The sequence below is a fragment of the Corvus brachyrhynchos genome, unplaced genomic scaffold, assembly GCF_000691975.1.
Source record: "Corvus brachyrhynchos isolate BGI_N302 unplaced genomic scaffold, ASM69197v1 scaffold245, whole genome shotgun sequence".
Lineage (NCBI taxonomy): Eukaryota > Metazoa > Chordata > Aves > Passeriformes > Corvidae > Corvus > Corvus brachyrhynchos.
Genome location: NW_008238988.1, coordinates 5,734,764 through 5,752,354, shown reverse-complemented (window position 1 = coordinate 5,752,354; position 17,591 = coordinate 5,734,764). Strand labels below are relative to the sequence as shown.

The following is a 17,591-nucleotide window of genomic DNA, read 5'->3' as shown; positions in this document are numbered from 1 at the left end:
CCCGCCCCCCCCCCCCCCCCCCCGCGCCCGCCCCCCCCTGCCACTGGCGTGACCCCATCGTGTGGCCACGTCCCCGTATCATGTTGCCATTACGGTGACTCCGGGCTGTGGCCATGTCCCCATGTCACCCTGCCACGGCCACGGTCCTGTCCTGTGGCTGTGTCCCACCCCGATGCCGTGCTGTGGCTTGTCACCCTGCTGTCCCGTGTGGCCACCGTGCCAGCTGTCGGAGGTGCCCTCGGTGGGCCTGTGCCCCGGTCGGGACGGGGCAGTGCTCACCTGCAGCCGGTGTTGTGCAAGGGCCGTGTGAGCCGCACTCGAGCGCTGGGTGTAGACCAAGAGCAGCTCCTGACAATTCCCTGCCGCTTCTCCAGGGCATTCCCGGCCCGTTCCACTCCACCGGTGTGCAGCGGGACTGCTCGTGCCAGCGTCCTGGGGGATTTGTGGAGCTGCCCCTAACTCCAGCACGGCTTGTGCAACCCTACACCGTCCCGGGAAGGGTGCCTGTTCCCTGGGTACCGGTGCCATCCTGCCCTGGCACCCGTTTTGCAATCCTTCCTTAGGGTCTTGCAGCATTCCCAGGGCAGGGAATGGACCGGGTGCTTTCTGCAGGAGGGACGCTGACCCTGTGCATGTGCTGGCAGGGACTGAGCGGTGCCTGGCTCCCATCACAAACCTCTGCCCTAAATCCCCCATGCCCACGGGGGATGTTGATGCCAGGAAAGCTGCAGCTCTTGGCTTTCCTTTCCCCTCCTGGGGGCTGGGGCTGTGTCCTGCTGCTGCAGAGAGCAGCTGGATGTGTCCCCACAGCCCTTTGGAGCAGGACACTGTTGGAAGTGGTACTGGTGGCACTGGGGGACGTCACCCCCAGGCCCCTTTCCCACCTTCCTCCTTGTCCCTGGAGTGTTGCAGAAGCTCTTAATGCCAGGCTTGGGGACATGTCTGTGACTGTGCTTTTCCAGCCAGGACTCGGGGTGTTGCCACAGAGTATCGGTTGCTCCTCATTGCTGGTTTGAGTTGCAGCTCCCGGCCCTGGCACGTTCCCTGCCCTTCCTGCCTCCCAGCGTCCCGTGGGAAGCTGCCCTTCCTGTCTCTAGGCATCCCGTGGGAGAGTGTGGGGGACCAAATCAGGGCCTCTGTCACCTTGTGTCACAGTGGGGCTGCTCTGACACCTTGACTCCGATCCCAAAAGCCAAACACAGCACTGGGGTGGGGATCCAGTTCCCATTCCCAGAGGGATTGGGACCAACCTCAGGCCCTTGTAATAAAAAGCTGTATCCAACTGTCATGGTTGGGATTGGGAATGGGGAGCCTGCTCTCCTGCACCCCAAAACCCTTGGGATGGGGGTGGGGGATGTGCTAACACATGCCTCCCTTGCAGGGCCCAGCATTCCTGGCTCCCAGGACTGCGCACGCTCCTCCTGGCCCCGCTCCTCACCTACATCTCCGTGCCCTTCCTCGTCCGCCTCTTCCCCAGCGTGCTCACCAAATTTGTCTACCTGAACTTCCGTGAGTATCCTGGGGCTGTCCCAGCCGGGAGAACCCCTGCAGGGATTCAGCTGGCTGCTGCAGCCCCCCCAAAACACGGCTGGGACCACACCTGGTGCCTGGGTGGCACCGGGACAGTGCTTATCCGACTCCCGCTGTGCCGTGGGCTTGCAGAGGAGGCACAGAGGGATCTTCTCCCGTGTTTTGCAAGCTCTAATAACGTGGTGCTGCTCACCCTGTTTGCTGCCTGGAGTTACAACACGCCTGGGCACGCTCAGCATCAGCGGGGCTGGAAATTCGGGTGGGAGGAGGCGGCAGAGGGCTGAGCTCGCGTGGCTCAGCATGGCCCTTGATCATTTCAAACAGATAACACGTTGATTTAGAAAGAATTGTATAAAAGCAGCTGGGTAGGAGGGTTCTGGATGATGACGATTTCTCCATCAGTGGCCTTCCCCTTCTTCGTGGACTTTCGGCGGCCGGAGCTGCTGGTGAGCAACACCATCAGCCTGCACCTCACCACCGAGCCGGGCGTCACCGTTGGCATCTGGTGAGCAGGATATCCCCACAGCATTCCATGTGGGACAGCAGCGTCCTGGTGGAAGCCCCCGGGGTAACCCCGCTGTCCCCCCAGGCACACGGTGCCGGGCAGCAGAGGGGCCGAGGCGCAGGGCAAGGACCAGCGCTGGTACGAGGAGGCTCTTGCTGATGCTCACCCCGTGATCATCTACCTGCACGGCAATGGGGGCACCAGGTGAGTGCCTGAGGTGCTGCTGCAGCAGGGCAGGACAGGTGCAGTGGCTGCTCTGAGGTGAGAAGCAGCAAACTTGATGCAGCAGCCAGCAGTGCTGTGGGGTTGGGGCTGCTATGGTGGTTTCTGACCCCAGCAGTCAAGGAAAATCCCTAGAAAATAAAGGGGAAGGTCAAAACCCACCCAGCCCACAGCATCCAGCTCTTCCCTCCTGGGTTAAGGTCACCCTGGTTCCTCACCTACATTGGCGCTGGAATGAGGGTCCCTTGGGGTCTCCCCAAGCTCTAACCCCGTTTTCCCCATCAGGGCTGCGAGTCACCGCGTCCAGTTCCTGAAGGTAAGTGGTGCCCTGTGGGGACACTGGGATCTGCTGGGATTAAGGCTCCTGCTGGCTCTGGGGACCCCAGAAGGACCCTGTGCAGAGTGAACAGGCTGTGCTGGGGGTCCTGGGGTGCATCCCCTGCCAGGACATAACTTGGTGCTGCTCTGACAGATGATGGGGGCTGCTGACTTCCACATCCTGGCTCTTGATTACAGAGGTAAAGTTGTCCTTCTGCCTCTTACTGGGTGATCCCCCTCTTAGGATCTGTCCCCACCAGGGTCATGACACCAAGCCATGTCCCCCACAGGCTATGGGGACTCCAGTGGACACCCCACAGAGAGCGGTTTCACCACAGATGTCCTGGCACTCTATGACTGGGCAAAAGCACGGAGTGGGAACAGCAGCATCGTCTTCTGGGGACACTCCTTGGGGACAGGGTAGGTGCAGGAGGCAGGATGGTGGCACATCAGAGCCCGCCCTGTGACACTGCTGCCAGACTGGTGCCACCCAGGGATGGACCAAGGGCTTGGAGCAGCTGCTTGGTAGAGGCCCCTGCAGAGCCAAACGCAGCCAACAAGGGGGAATCTGAGGGAGCTGTGCATCCCCCCCTTTGCTGCTCCCCCTCACTGCCACCTCTCCTGTCACAGGATTGCCACCAATGCAGTGAGGAAGCTGCAGGAGGAGCGAGGTAAGGGCCAGCATGGAAGGGTTGTCCCCATGCAGTGTCACCCTGAGGCTCTGCACTGCCCTGGCCTGATTTTGGGGCTGCAGAGGAGATGAGGAGCCCTCCCTGTCCTCCTTACTGCGATGGGGACATCTTGGCCCCACTGCTGCCTGGGAGGGAAGTGTGGCAGCAGCCTGGCAGGGGGGACAGCCCCCCCAGCCATGCCCACTCCCACCTCACTCTGCCCTCAGGGGTCCAGGCTGATGCTGTCGTCCTGGAGTCTCCCTACACCAACATCCGAGAGGCGGCCGCCAACATCCCCCTCACCAAGGTGAGTCTGGGGGCTCTGCCTGGGGGCTCACCCAGCAGTGACAGGAGGGGGCTCGGCCTCTGGGGTCCCCAGTTGGTGACAGGCTCTGCCTGTGGGGTCCCCCAGCAGTGTCAGCCCCAGCTCCCTGGGTCTCCCCCCTCGCAGTGGAATCCAAGCCATGGCTTAGCACCCCCAAACTCTCTCCCTGCCAGATCTACCGGCAGTTCCCGGGCTTTGAGTACCTCATCCTGGACTCCTTGGCTCGGGCAGGAATGTTCTTCCGCAGTGATGAGAAGTGAGTTCCTGGTGGGAAGGGGCACAGCCGTCCCCAGGGGCTGTGGGAATGATGCCAGAACCGCCTGGCCGAGGAGAGGTGTCCCTCACCCCATTGAAATCCCTGCGCTCCTGTGTTTACCCAGCTTATCCATACTTCAGGAGTGACTTTTTATTTGCATAATGTCAGGTATCAGTTTGATTATTGAGCAAAGTCCACAAACCACCAGCCTTTTTTTGGGCACCTCCCGCTCCTGTTCCTTGTAGCACACACAGCCTGCCCAAATTCAGTTTGATTTGTGGGTGCTTTTGAAACCTGGTGACCCCACAATTGGGGGTTAAGGTGATTAGGGTGCTTGGTGCTGCCGTGCCAGGACAAGCAGCATGGGCATCACCCAGGTGGGCATGCCAGGGATGGCTCTGAGGGGTGCTGTGGGAATTTTAACAGGGATTGGGGAGGCTCCTGTGGGTCTGTTGGCTCTGGGGAGAGTCCTCAAGCTGTGCTTGCTGCCTGCAGCGTGAAGGTGCTGGGCTGCCCCCTCCTCATCCTGCACGCAGAAGATGATGGAGTCGTGCCTCCGAAGCTGGGACGCAAGGTGGGCACCTGCCACCCGGGCTTTGAGCCTGGCTTTGGGGGGCCGAAGTGGCCAGAGAGGGGATGGCCAGCCCCTAGAAGGGGTGTGGGGTCCCCTGCTCGTGCCAGTGACCGCGCTCCTGCCCCGTGGCAGCTCTATGAGACAGCACGCGAAGCCTACAAGGACAAATCCAAGGTGAAGTTCGTTACCTTTCTTGAGAAGCTGGGCTTGGGCCACGACTACATCTCCTTCCACCCAGAGCTGCCTGCCCTGGTGAAGTAAGTGCTGCTCCCCAGAAATGGGGGGGCACAGGATGAGCCTTGGCCTCCTCTTCCGCTGGTGCCACCTGTCCTGCTGCAAGCACACAGCTGCCTGCTCCCTGCTCCTTCCCCTCCTCACGGTGTTTGCTGGCATCACTTTCTAAACGTCAGTCACTCCCCAATGCCCTGAGCCTGTCCTCGGGCTGGGTGGCTTGGGGAGGTGGCCCTGGGGACACCAGCTCCTCTTTGCCCTGCAGAGATGCTCCAAGCCCCGCATGCAGGGATCACAAATCAGGCTCTGACACAGCACAGGAGGGTCAGTGACAGTGTGAGATTTATTACATCTTGTTGCAGAGACTTCTTAAACGTGAAGTGATGCCAGTTGCTGCCTGCACTGATCACATGCTCCCTCAAATCCACTCCAGGACCCCCCCATGGCACTGAACTTACTGCTGTAAGCAATAAAAACTATTGAGAAACTTTTAAGTCACCCTCTGCCTCCAGGATACTGCGGGTTCCTCGAGGGATGGAGACCCTGATGTGGTCTGGGTCACCAGAGCCGCAACCGGGAGCATCCCATGGGACATTGCTGGGGGTACATGGGCCTGGCATGGGTGCCTCAGGGCTGGCACCTCCCTATCCTGCTTCAGCAGCACCCAGACAGCTGTGTCCAGCTGTGCTGCCCACCCCACCCCAGGCCAGCCCTCTTCCTGCGTGAGCATTGGTGCAAGCAAGCCCGGCCCTAATTTTAGGCTTCAGCAAGCAGCCCCCTTCGGACTCCAATGGCACTTTTTTATTTTTTAGCACCTAATGCAAAGCAACAGGGCGACGTGGTTTCGCTTTCCACACGACACTTACGTTATAAAAACCCCTCCCCCTCTGCCCACCCCTACGGAAAGCCAGCAGCAGCAACACAGAGACTCGGACAGCAGAGAATTTTACAGCGCGCGTGCTCGCGGCCCCTGGCTCCGGCCCCTACGCCGCCGTCCCGTTGGGGGTCTTGTCCTGCCCCGCGTCCCGGGGCTCATTGGGCGGGGGGATCTTCAGGTCCGAGGGCTCCACGTGCCAGATGTCCCGGGCGTACTCCTTGATGGTGCGGTCGCTGGAGAACTTGCCGGCCGCTGCGATGTTCCTGATGACCATCTTGGTCCAGGCCTTGGAGTTCTGCAAGGAGAGGGGTGGGATGGGGTGGGAGGCTCTGGGATCCCCTGCAGCAGCACAGGACCCCATCTCTGCGCATGTCCCTTCTCCAGGATGGGATGCTGTGTCTGCCCTGCCCTGTCCCCGGGCTGGCACTCACCAGGTACAGCTCGCTGACCTTCTCCTGGCACTTGACATAAGCCTCGTAGTCTGCAAAGACTTTAAACCTGCAAAGTAGGAAAGAGTCAGGAGCAGGAGAAACAGGAAGGTGGGAGCAGGGTGGGCTGCCTGATCCAGGGCGTTGTTACACCCAGGGGTTAAACTCAAGGTTCCTTTACTCTGTTTTGGTGCAAAGAAGAAACCCCCACCAGATACTCTCAAGAGGTGAAAAATCACGCAGAAGTTTACCGGCAAAAATAGAAAAAATTAAGGAAACGTTGGCAAAAGGAGTAAATACAACACCGAATTAAATGTAAAACCACTTATCATAGCATTACTTAGCACGAATTTAGTATTAAGAATTTACTTAGAATTCATTTAGCATTTGCTTAGCCGGTTTAACCGACAAACCTTTAAAACCTTAAGATGTTACCCAAAAAGCTCCATGAAAAAAGGACTAAGAGGAAAGAGAACGACAGAAAAGGTACAGAAAAACACATTTACAGCTACTAGCTCCTGGGTTCCAGCGTGGATAAGCTGAAAACGCCAAAAAACACCACCAAAGAACCCTCACAACCCCGCAATGGCCGCGCCCCCTCAGCCCCTTTTATACCCGCGGCCTGCCTGGGCCCGCCCCCTAGGCGGGACTTCTGGTTGCTCGACCAATCAGATGTTGCTTGATGCTGCCCCGTGTGATTGATTGACAATCCGACCAATCAGAGGCTCGGTTAGCACCCCCCGCCCCCCCCCCTCCGTACCAAGGTGCCATGATTGACAGCTCTACCAGGCTGAGGGGCTCTGGGCACTGCCTCAGCAGAAAGCCAGGCCTGACCCCAACCACACGCACACTCGGGCGTCCTAAGCACCCCAAAACCGGCTCGGGCCATCGATCTAATCCAGTCTCTGACAGGCGTCCTCCAACACAAAGTCTCGGGCCAAATTTCCCTTCCCTATGTCTTGTTGGCAGAGAACCCTGGATGCCCTGGGAGGGCACGCAGGGAAAGCATTTCTCCCATGCCAATGCCCGTGGCTGACCAGCGCTCTGGCCAGGAAAGCCCTTGAGATGCCTAAAATCATCTGGAAGGGCTGCGTACCCAAAGGCATTAATGCGACAAGGGCCATCCACGGAGAGTCCGTGCCTTGGGGAGCATCATCACCCATGTGCAATGTGGTCCCACCCCGATGTGGCCATGGGAGACACCCAGCCCCGGGGATGGATGGCACCCCGGGCCTCACCTGTCGTGGTGGAAGAGCATGTTGACCACGTCGTTGAAGAGGTTGGGATCTTTTGGGGAGAAGAAGCCACTTTTAATCTGGTCAACAGCCTGTTTGAGCTCGGGGAGCCGGTCGTAGTAGAGCTGGGCGTTGTACCTGGAGGGAGAAGGGTATGAGGTGGTGCTGCCCAGGTACCTGCGGTGGCAGCCCTGTGGCATCCCCAGCCCTCACCCTTTCCTGTCCAGCTCCGTGACATCCTCCACCCTCATGCCAAAGATGAACAGGTTTTCCTCTCCAGCCTCCTCGGCCATCTCCACGTTGGCTCCATCCATGGTGCCGATGGTCAGAGCCCCATTCAGCATGAACTTCATGTTGCCCGTCCCTGAGGCCTCGGTGCCTGCTGTGGAGATCTGCTCCGACAGGTCGGTCGCAGGGATCACTGCCAACAAAACACACGGACACGAGGGGCTTGTGGTGACCAGCTCTGGGTTTGTTTCCCGCTGAAGGACCATGGTGAACAGTCATGGGGTAGAGGGACATCACCTCCCCACAGCATGTCCCACCCAGGGTACCTTTCTCTGCCAGGGACACCCTGTAGTTCTCCAGGAAGATGACCTTCAGCTTGCTGCCCACCATGGGGTCGTTGTTCACCACCTGAGCCACGGCGTTAATGAGCTTGATGATCATTTTAGCCATGTGGTATCCTGGAGCAGCCTGGGAGAAAAGCCACAGGTAAGCCAGGAGGGCTGGTGCCAGGGGCAGGTGAGGCACACCCAGCTCCCACATGTCCAGGGAACAACCTGCTCATCCCTGCTCCCATCACCTAATCCAACACGTGTTACCCCACAACGTTTTTGGGGGCTTCCATGACCACAGACAGCAGATGGTTGTCCAAACCCCACCCAAACTCAGTGCTGTGCTCGAGCTGAAGCCAACCAGTGATACTCCAGCGCTTTCTGGTGAACTTCATGGACACAGAATCATGGAATCATGGAATTGTTTAAGTCGGAAAAGCCCTCTGAGATCATCGAATCCAACTGTTCCCCCCACACTGCCAAGGCCACCACTGACCCATGTCCCCAAGTGCCACATCCACACGGCTTTTAAGTTCCTCCAGGGATGAGGAATCCACTATTGCCCTGAGAAGGCTGCTCCAATGCCTGACCATCCTTTTGATGAAGAAATTTTTCTTAACATCCCATCTAAACCTCTCTTGGCACAGCTTGAGACCATTTCCTCTGTCATGTTCCTTGTTCCCCGGGAGAAGAGACTGACCCCCACCAGCTGCACTCTCCTGTCAGGGAGTAGTAGCAACGTGGCCCCATGAGACACCTGCACCCACAACCCCCCAGGGCGCTTCCAAGGACTTTTTCCAAAATGTCTAAAACTCCTGACCCAACTTACCTTGCCTCCAATGATCACTGTCCTCGGCACAAAGAGCTTTGCAGGATCCCTCCTGATTCCTGGAGAGAACAGCAGTGTTACTGCGGGATGGGGGGGCACAGGGGTGCTGGTGCAGCCCTGGGACAGCTGTGCCCTCGGGGCGTGGTGCCTTACGGTTGTACATGGTGATGATGTGCAGGCAGTTCATCAGCTGCCGCTTGTACTCGTGGATCCTCTTCACGTGCACGTCGAACATGGAGGAAGGGTTGATCTTCACCTTGTACTCCTTCTCCAGGTACAGCGCGAACTTCACCTTGTTCTCCTGGGCCAGGGCAGGGACCACGTCAGCCCCCAGAGAACATCAGCCCCTGCTCTCTGCTCCCCCTGCCCGCATCCCCTCACCTGCTTCACTTTGGCCACCTCCCGGATGAAGAGGTCGTCGTCCACGAACTCGTGCAGCTTGGTCAGCTGGCTCAGGTCCCGCACGTAGTCCTCCCCGATTTTCTGCAACAGGAGCAAGAGCACGTGCGGATGGTGGGATGGTTTGGGATGAAAGAGATCTTGAACATCGTCCAGTTCCAACCCCCTGCCATGGGCAGGGACACCTCCCACTAGCCCAGGGTGCTCCAAGCCCCATCCAATCTGGATCCCACTTCCAGGGATCCAGGGACAGCCACAGCTTCTCTGGGCACCCTGTGCCAGGGCCTCCCCACCCTCACAGCTAAGAATTTCTTCTCAATATCCCATCTAGCCCTGCCCTCTATCAGTTTACATCCATTCCTCCTTCTCCTGTCACTCTGTCCCTTGTCCCAAGTTCCTCTCCAGCTCTCCTGGAGCCCCTTTAGGCACTGGAAGGGGCTCTGGGATCTCCCTGGAGCCTTCTCCGGGCTGAACACTGCCAGCCTGGCTCCAGAGCAGAGGGGCTCCAGCCCTTGGAGCATCTCCATGGCCTCCTCTCGACTCGCTCCAGCAGCTACACGTCCTTCTGCTGTTGGAGACTCCAGAGCTGAAGGCAGCTCTGCAGGTGGGGTCTCACCTGAGCGGAGCAGAGGGGCAGAATCCCCTCCCTTTACCCTCAACTCCTCAACCATCCAGAAGATGTAAATGGTTGAGGTTTTCACGGCACCCTGGGCTCGGCAGGGAAGGGTCAGTGGGTGCAGCGCGTTCCCCCCACGCCGGTACCTCCGCAATGAGCTCTGCCAGCCCCGGGTTGCAGAGCAGGAGCCAGCGCCGTGGGGTGATGCCGTTGGTCTTGTTCTGGAACTTCTCCGGCTCCAGCGCCGCAAAATCCTCGAAGCTGCGAGGGCGAGGATGGCACAGCTCCAGCCTCGCCCACCTGGCACCACCAGCCCTTCCAAGGCGAGGGTGACCCACCGCCACCTCCCTCCCCTCACTCACACTTGAGTCTTGACGATCTCGGAGTGGATCTTGGCCACGCCGTTGACAGCGTGGGAGCCCACGATGCAGAGATGGGCCATGTTGATCCTCTTGATGCCCCCCTCCTCGATCAGGGACATCCTCCGCAGCCGGTCCACGTCGTTAGGGAACAGGGACGCGATGTGCTGCCGGTGGAGCCGGAGAGGTGGTGAGAGGTGGTGGCACTGACGGATGTCCCACCCCATGGCTTACGGGGAGGGGCCATGGCAGTGTCCCCAGTGCATTTGACATCAGCCAGAGCGGTGGCTTTTACTCTGCTGTGACAGTGCAAACCCCCTCCAAAGGGTGCCCTTTCCCAGCATGGATGTCACTGGATAGAAGGACCCCCCCAAGTTCCCACCAAGAGGGGTTTGGGGACACACACTTGGCCAGTGAGGCAATTTTGGCAAAAGCCTCGTACTGCCAGACCAGGAGGTCAAACCACCATCTCCTCTGCACTCCCAACATCATCTTTCCCAGGATGAATTTAGCATTTAGGAGGCAAAGAAATGCCAGCTCCCAAGTCCCTGATGCAACAGGTGAGGCCTCTCGACAGTCCCTAACTGCAGCATGGCAACGTGCTGGTGGGAAAAGGCTTTCCTACACGTCAGCTGCCCAAAATAGCAGCTGGAATCCCCCAGCCACACACCCAGCATCATCAGTTTGTGCACGCCCCTTGTCCTGACAGCACATCCCCATCCCCCTCTCAGAGCACGCTCCCAGACACTCACATCCAGGTGTCTCTGGTTGATCTCGTAGATGATCTGCAGGTGCCTGGGGAGCAGCTTCTCCACCAGGTCCACGGGCCAGCGCTCCAGGGCCTCAGGAAGCACCGTGTGGTTGGTGTAGGCAAAGGTCCTTTTGGTGATGTCCCAGGCCTGGCAGGGAAGAGCCAGTGCTCAGTAGCACCTCAGGTGCCAGAACCCATCCATGGTCCTCCCACCACGCCCAGCAGCACAGCCCAGCCAGCTCCTCCCAGTCCCCACCAGTTAAACCCAGCCTGACTGCTCCACGTCATTCCCAGCAGCCACAAAAATTGGCTCCTCCACTGTGGGCACGTGGGTGCAAGTGGAGGAGACCCCCAGGGGCCAGGTGGGGTGTCCCTACCTTATCCCACGGCAGCTTCTCGATGTCCACGAAAATCCTCATCAGCTCAGGGATGGCCATGGCGGGGTGTGTGTCGTTCAGCTGGATGGCAACCTGGGGGAGCAGGGTGGCACGTGGGGACACTGGGGGGACACTGGGAACCCCATGGAGGGTCTTCAAACCTCTGCAGCATCTGGGAGGTGTTGAAACAAGCTCCAAGGCACGGGTCAGAGCAGCCCTGGCTCGTACCTGGTCAGGGAAGGAATCGAACACGGTCCGGACGCTGTCTGTGCTCCCGAATTTGGATGCTTTGAAGCGGCGGATGATGTCCTGGAGGGTGGCAGCCACGACAAAGTACTCCTGCTTCAGCCTCAGCTCCTTCCCTTCGAAGAACTGTGGGCAGAGGAGCAGGGAATTGCAGGATTCCCGCAGGATTCACTGCACTTGCTGGGGGAAGGTGATCCCAGGGTGTGACCCCTCTGTGCTTTCCCCAGCATCAGTTGTAATCCCCAACTCTTCTTGCTTCCCAGATTCCAGCACAGGGGTTTGGGATGTGCTGGTACAAACAGGTTAAATCCCAGCTGAGCATTGTCAAAACCTGTTCTCCATGGTTTCAGCTTCAGGCTGCAAGGAAAGGTACCAGGACAATGGGAAGGGAAGCCATAGGAGCTCTAACACCCAGGAGCTATTTCCAAGACAAGGATTTAACCACTGTTCATGCAGCACAAAACATCAACCTGCTGGTCTGCAAAATAAGAGGTGCAGAAGACAACCTCACCACTGGAGCTGCAGTGTCCCCAGCTCTCCTCACCAGCTGGGAAGGCTGGAGGAGGATTAAATGGGAAAAACACCATCAGGACCTGCCCCAAACAGGCTGCAGAGCAAGGAGAGCTTCCCATTTATTTTTTTGTCCTGCTCCACAGCTTGGTTTGTGGCTAGGCAAGGGTTGTGCATCCCACCACATCTCTGTGCCAGCTTGGCAAGAACTCCCAGAGCAAGAGGGTTGGGGTGCAAAGTGCAATTTGAGGCACAACCTCTGGTCCCAGGGTTGCAAAGGGCAACCAGGGTAACACCAGCAGCGTTCAGCAGTTTGCCTTCATGCTGCATTTTCAGACTCAAGGAACATTTCTGCAGCAGGACCTGCTCATCCCCACTCGCTCCAGGCAAAGCTCAGGGGAACAGACTCATCCTGGTAAGAGGCAGCAACCCTCATCCAAGCACTGCAGGCAGCTTGAAACGCAACTAAAAACATCTCTGCAGCATCCTGGAGGGAGGGGCTGCTCCCCATCCCCCTCCATCTGGGCACTCTTTATCCATCCCTAAAACAGGGACCCCCTAAAACTTTGTGACTCACGTTGTCGTTGGGGTAGAGCACCCGGGAGATGTTCTCTGCCAGGTTCCTGTCCAGCACGGCCTGGATGTAGTCCCCGACGTTGACTGGGGAGGAACAGAGGGATAAGGAGGGGTAAGGAGGGATAAGGAGGGATAAGGAGGCCGTGGGGCCCCCTCACCTCTCCCCACCCCGCCAGCTCCCACTTACAGTCGCGCAGGTTGAAGTCGTTGGGAGCGCGGGCTGACCACAGGCGCATGGTGTTGACGGTGTTGTTCATGTACCCGGGCACGGGGGTGTCGTAGGGCAGCGCCAGCACCACCTGTGGCATCCCCAGGGCAGCTGGAATTGGGCTGGGATTCCCCCCTGCTCCCCCTGGAGCCCTCCCATCCCACAGAGCCTCCTGCTCAGGGCTGAGCTCAGGGTGGTGTCCACCTTCGCGGGATTGCACGGATGGGGATGTGCTTGGTACCCCTGCACGGGGACACCCCTCTGGCTCTGCCTGCTGGCTGGTGTTTGCCAGAAGCACTCAAGGCATGGAGAGGGGCTTGTAAAGGTCAGGAGCAGCTTAATTTAGGGCTACACATGGCAAACAGACCTGCTGGAGCTGCTTCTGGTATTTTGTAGAATCCCAGAATGGTTTGGGTTGGGAGGGACCTTAAAGTCCATCCAGTTCGAACCCCCCTGCCATGGGCAGGGACACCGTCCACTAGACCAGATTCCTCCAACCTGGCCTTGGACACTTCCACAGATGGAGAGTTTGGCTGCAGATGTGGAGCAGCCAAACCCATCCCCATCCCTATGTCCATCTCCTCCCCAGCTTGCCCCACCACTGCCTTTTCCATCCCAGCCCGACCTTCCCGGCAGGGATTCTGCAGGACTCATTCCCAGGGTGCAGCCAGCCAGGGAGAGCTCCCCAAATGACGGGACAAGCCATGAAAGGGATGTTCCTGTCCCCAGCCCTTACCTGGGTGTCGATCCACTTGGCACCAGAGGCAGAGTGCTCCACCCGGCCGTAGAAGTGCACGGGCAGCATGTACTCAGGACGGGCCTTCTCCCAGGGATTGCCGTGCCGGAGCCAGTCATCGGCTTCTTCCACCTGCCAGAGGGACCCAGAGCAGTGACAGGGTCCCCCAGCCCCGGGGATCTCCCCACCTGGAGAATGGCTGGGGCAGGATGGCTGGGAAAGGCTCCAGCTGCAAATGGCAAAGGGGAGGATGCTCGGAGTCTGTCTGCCCTAAACCTGGATTTTGCCACTGCAGGGTGAGCCTGGAGGCACCACCCTGAACTCTGGGTGCCTTCCATGGGGATGGGGACAAACCCAAGGTTTCTCTCAGCGCACTGCTAATGTTCCATTTCCAAACCAGCCTCTTCCACCCCTGCTCCATGAGGAGCAGAGACACAACTGCTCCATCCTCACCTGCTCCAGGCAGCCACGGAGCAGCCCTCAGGGTGGCCCTGGGTAGGATGTGCTGTGGACGGGGATGAGGGATGGATGCTTTGAGCTTGCACTGGCTTAAGAAGCTAAATTTGTTCAAGAAAATATCTGCTAAATTTTAAATATCACAGCAGCAGCAGTCTCCAAGCTGAGGGGAAGTGTCTGTACACCCCAGTCTGAGGGGGAGGAGGTGAACCAGGGGCTCTGACTGTGCCAGGGGACAGCAAGGGCCACACATCTCCATCCATACCTGCCACCCATCCCGGATCTTCTGGTTGAAGATGCCGTATTCGTAGCGGATGCCGTAGCCGTAGGCTGCCAGCCCCAGCGTGGCCATGGAGTCCAGGAAGCAGGCTGCCCAGGAGAGAGGAGAGCAGTGAGCTGGGCCCCCCTTGGATCCCTGGGAGATGGATTCTTCTCCCTGGGACAGCCACAGGCCCCACAGGGACAGGAGCCAGGGCCAGCAGCCACCCAGCACCTTGCTCTGTGCTGGAAAGGCTGGAGCAATAATCCCCCAGGATTAGGTACTTCCCACAGTGGATGCAAAACCCTCAGCGATGTGCCAAGGAGGGGCTCACTCACCTGCCAGCCTGCCCAGACCACCATTGCCCAGCCCAGCATCCTCCTCGATTTCCTCCAGCTCTTCCATGTCCAGCCCGAGCTACAGATGAGAAGAAAGAGAGGGGCTGGAGACTCTCAGGGTGCCCAGCCCCGCAGAGGGGAGGCATTGTTGGCACACACTCCCTTGCAGGTGGGCTCCAGGAGGGCTGGAAAGGCACCCAATTCCACAAGACCCATCCCTGTGGGTGGGACACTGTGATTTGAACCCAAAGCAGCTGCTCTCTCTCCCCCTCAGCTGTGTATCCGTGCCATGGCAGGGGTCATCTGCCATGTTTAAAGTCACTCCACCAGGCTTTACAAAGGACATTCACACTCTTGACCTTGCCATGGGCAAGATCTGGGGGTGGGGAGCACCCAGCTATAAACAGAATGCTGCTTTTGGGGTCCCAGACACTTCCAAGGGCTCTGAGGGCTTATTCCCAGGCCTGCTCCCTCTCTCCATGGCTGCAGTCCTGCAGGGGCAGGCACCAGGTTCCTGTTCCCCCAGCACCCCCTATCCCTTGAGGCAGCCACCTGGGTGGAATATTCCTGCACCTCCAGCACCCCCATTCCCTGGGGAAGGCACCTGGGTGCTGTCTTCCTGTTCCCTCAGCACCCCAATCCCCTGGGGATGGCACCTGGGTGCTGTGTGCCTGCTCCCCCAGCACCTCCGTCCTCTGGAACAGGCACCCAGTGCCCTTCCTCCCAAGTCCAGGCATCACCCTTTAGGGTGAGAAGCATCTACACCCCTTTTCCAGGGAAATTTAAATTTTCCAGCCTAGGATGCTGTAGGAGGAAGTGGTTTTGCCTATGCAAAACTCCTCGGGGAGCTCAGCTGGAAACCTTTGGGCCATTGCCCAGCCCTGACGTCCCCTGGTCACAACAAGTGGGGATAAAAAATTAAAAACCCCCTAAAAATAAGTTCCTCTCCTTTGAAGTGTTTGAACAAAAGCTGTTCCTCCTCTTGTGCAACCGCTCTGGCCACCTCTGATGACACAAGAGGTGACAGGGTGGGGACAAAAGGAGCCACCCAAAACCCTTTGATAACCCCGGTGCCACCTGGTGCCAGCACCCAGCTGGGCTTAATTCGAGGTTTCATTCCTCCCTGCCACTGACATGGATGTGAACAGCCTCATCCACAGAACCACCAGTTTCCTTCCAGGACATGGGATCCCTCTGCATTCCCCAGAACGCAGCTCCCAGGCTGGGCAGCTCCTGGCCTTTCAAGGGCAGGCTCTGGAGCAGCCTTTATTCCCTAAGTGGCTCAGGGAGTGGTTTGTAGCCGGTGTGGTAAAACACGGACATTCCCAAGAGCTGGAGAGCACGGAGCCCTCCCAGTCCATGTCCTCACCCCTCGTGGGATGCTCACCTGGTAGACGGCCTCGTCGCAGGCGTTCTGCAGCCCCAGGTTAATCATCGTGTTCTGCAGCGTCCGCCCCATGTAGAATTCCAGGGAGAGGTAGTAAATCCTCTGGAAGAGAAAACCACCCCATGGTCACCTTTCCCGGGGCTGGAGGAGGCTCCCCTGGACTCCAAAAGCTGCTATTGGGTGATATCTCAAAAACAAACAGGAAACAACCCAGCTCTCAACAGAGCAGGGTGGTTTGCACCAGGAATTTCAGGGTTGTGGCTCCTGGGTGGCCCTGGAGCCCCTGCCCTGCTCTCCTGCTCTTTCCCAAACTGGGAAGAGGCTGTTTTATTTGGACAAGCCCCGCTGCCCTGTCCCAGAGCGGGGACAGCTCCAGGATGGTCGGCCCGCGCACGCCGGAGGCGGCACAAAGTTAAATTTTAAAGAGGAGCTGTTTCCTCACGTCACTCCGGGCTGCAAAGCCACCGGAAAACCGAGCGAGCTGCCGGGGCCAGGCGGTGGCTGCGGGGACATGGGGCTTCCTCTGCTGTCCCCTTGGAGCAGGGGACACTGCCGCTGACACCGCGGGCACAGGATGCGGCCGGTCCGGCCTTGTGTAAGCCGTGCGCCGGCGTCAGCACCGGCAGGTTTTAAGGAAGGATTTAGGCTGGGGGAAGTCGCTGACTCGACACGTTTCCCCAGGACCTGCGCGGGGTCGGGCCGGGAGTGGAGGTGGGATAGAATCCTGGAGTCCTAAAATTGTTTGGATTAGGAGGGACCACAAAGATCGTGTCGTTCCAACGCTCCTGCCACGGGCAGGATGTGCTGCACAGGATCCGCTGGGATTCCTGGTTTCCCTCCAGCAGAGCTGGGAGCAGCGACTCCAGGCAGACAGCACCCAGCACGCCTCGGCTGGACGGGAGAGTCCCGGCTCCAAAGCCTGGAAGAAGCTCCTTTTTCTCACCCCTACACAACACGGGGGAGTGCTGAGCTATCGCGGCTGGCACGGTCCCAGCGAGGCGCTGGCAGGGAGGAAATTGATGCCGACAGGGACATCCAGGTGTCAGGAGGGGGATTAAGGCTTAATCCCCCCGCGGCAGAGCCCGGAGCGAGCCAGCGGGACGAGCAGCAGCACAGCAACTCCTGCACAAACCGGATCTCTCACGCTTGGGATCACTTGTGTTAAACAAGACCTGTTTGTGGTTGGCTTCGGGTGCCTTTAAGCCTTTCCAATAATTTCCCCGGGAAGGCTTTGGAGTTGGTTTTGGTAGACAGCACCCACGCCGGCGCCGCGGGACAACAAACGGCGTTCCCATGCCCTGCACCCCGCTCCCGGCCAAGCCGCGCTCTGTTTGTTTTGCAAAGCAAAGGACAGTGGCCTCGTTTGGTAAAGTCCAGTCCCTCCTCTTCGAAAAAGTTACCGGAACAGCCCTAAATCCACGAAAAACCGAGCCCCGCCAATCCCGCTATTCCAGCGCGGAGGGAGGGTTCACATCCCCGGGGTTCCCATGGATCCCACCCCAGCCACAACCCAGGACCCACCGTGGGGGGTTCCCAGCACCCCGCCCTGCACGGAGGGGCTCCCCCCATGTCCCACCGCTCCCACCTTGGGATCCTTCTCGTAGTAGTACTGCTGGGTGCGGATCCAGCGCCCCACCAGGTGGTCCCGCACGGTGTGGGCCAGGGCGAAGTAGTAATCGCGTGGGGTGGCCACATTGCGGTCCTTGACCAGGGTGAAGTGCAGGTGCCGGTTGAAGCCCCGCTTCAGCTCGGCCACGCTCTCGGCGCCCACGATCCCGCGGATGCTGATCTGCTTCCGCCGCTCCTGGTCCGACA

At 58.9% G+C, this 17,591-nt stretch overlaps 2 protein-coding genes across 3 annotated transcripts in view; one reads left to right on the top strand and one right to left on the bottom strand.

Annotated features, from left to right (window-relative positions):
- Positions 1-5,130, top strand: part of ABHD12B (abhydrolase domain containing 12B) — a 6,669-nt gene extending 1,539 nt beyond the window's left edge. Inside the window, exons 2-13 of one of the 2 annotated variants that reach the window (XM_017738908.1) lie at positions 1,382-1,509; positions 1,933-2,035; positions 2,120-2,239; positions 2,543-2,573; positions 2,730-2,775; positions 2,866-2,995; positions 3,206-3,246; positions 3,474-3,553; positions 3,745-3,827; positions 4,323-4,401; positions 4,534-4,658; positions 4,995-5,130. In XM_017738908.1, the coding sequence (XP_017594397.1) occupies positions 1,382-1,509; positions 1,933-2,035; positions 2,120-2,239; positions 2,543-2,573; positions 2,730-2,775; positions 2,866-2,995; positions 3,206-3,246; positions 3,474-3,553; positions 3,745-3,827; positions 4,323-4,401; positions 4,534-4,658; positions 4,995-5,016 (988 nt within the window). In that variant the 3' untranslated portion in view covers positions 5,017-5,130. The other variant, XM_017738907.1, reaches the window with a different exon arrangement.
- A 267-nt stretch (positions 5,131-5,397) lies between these two features.
- Positions 5,398-17,591, bottom strand: part of PYGL (phosphorylase, glycogen, liver) — a 14,510-nt gene continuing 2,316 nt past the window's right edge. The window contains exons 3-22 of the mRNA XM_017738806.1: positions 17,362-17,591; positions 15,777-15,878; positions 14,390-14,468; positions 14,058-14,161; positions 13,337-13,468; positions 12,580-12,691; positions 12,394-12,476; positions 11,289-11,432; positions 11,061-11,153; positions 10,685-10,831; positions 9,936-10,099; positions 9,720-9,834; positions 8,940-9,041; positions 8,712-8,859; positions 8,559-8,617; positions 7,727-7,868; positions 7,386-7,593; positions 7,176-7,310; positions 5,941-6,007; positions 5,398-5,804 (exon numbers count right to left, since the gene is read on the bottom strand). The exon at positions 17,362-17,591 is cut by the window's right edge and continues 1 nt beyond it. Coding sequence (XP_017594295.1) covers positions 5,616-5,804; positions 5,941-6,007; positions 7,176-7,310; positions 7,386-7,593; positions 7,727-7,868; positions 8,559-8,617; positions 8,712-8,859; positions 8,940-9,041; positions 9,720-9,834; positions 9,936-10,099; positions 10,685-10,831; positions 11,061-11,153; positions 11,289-11,432; positions 12,394-12,476; positions 12,580-12,691; positions 13,337-13,468; positions 14,058-14,161; positions 14,390-14,468; positions 15,777-15,878; positions 17,362-17,591 — 2,555 coding nt within the window. The 3' untranslated portion in view covers positions 5,398-5,615. The remainder of the gene's footprint in view (positions 5,805-5,940; positions 6,008-7,175; positions 7,311-7,385; positions 7,594-7,726; positions 7,869-8,558; positions 8,618-8,711; positions 8,860-8,939; positions 9,042-9,719; positions 9,835-9,935; positions 10,100-10,684; positions 10,832-11,060; positions 11,154-11,288; positions 11,433-12,393; positions 12,477-12,579; positions 12,692-13,336; positions 13,469-14,057; positions 14,162-14,389; positions 14,469-15,776; positions 15,879-17,361) is intronic.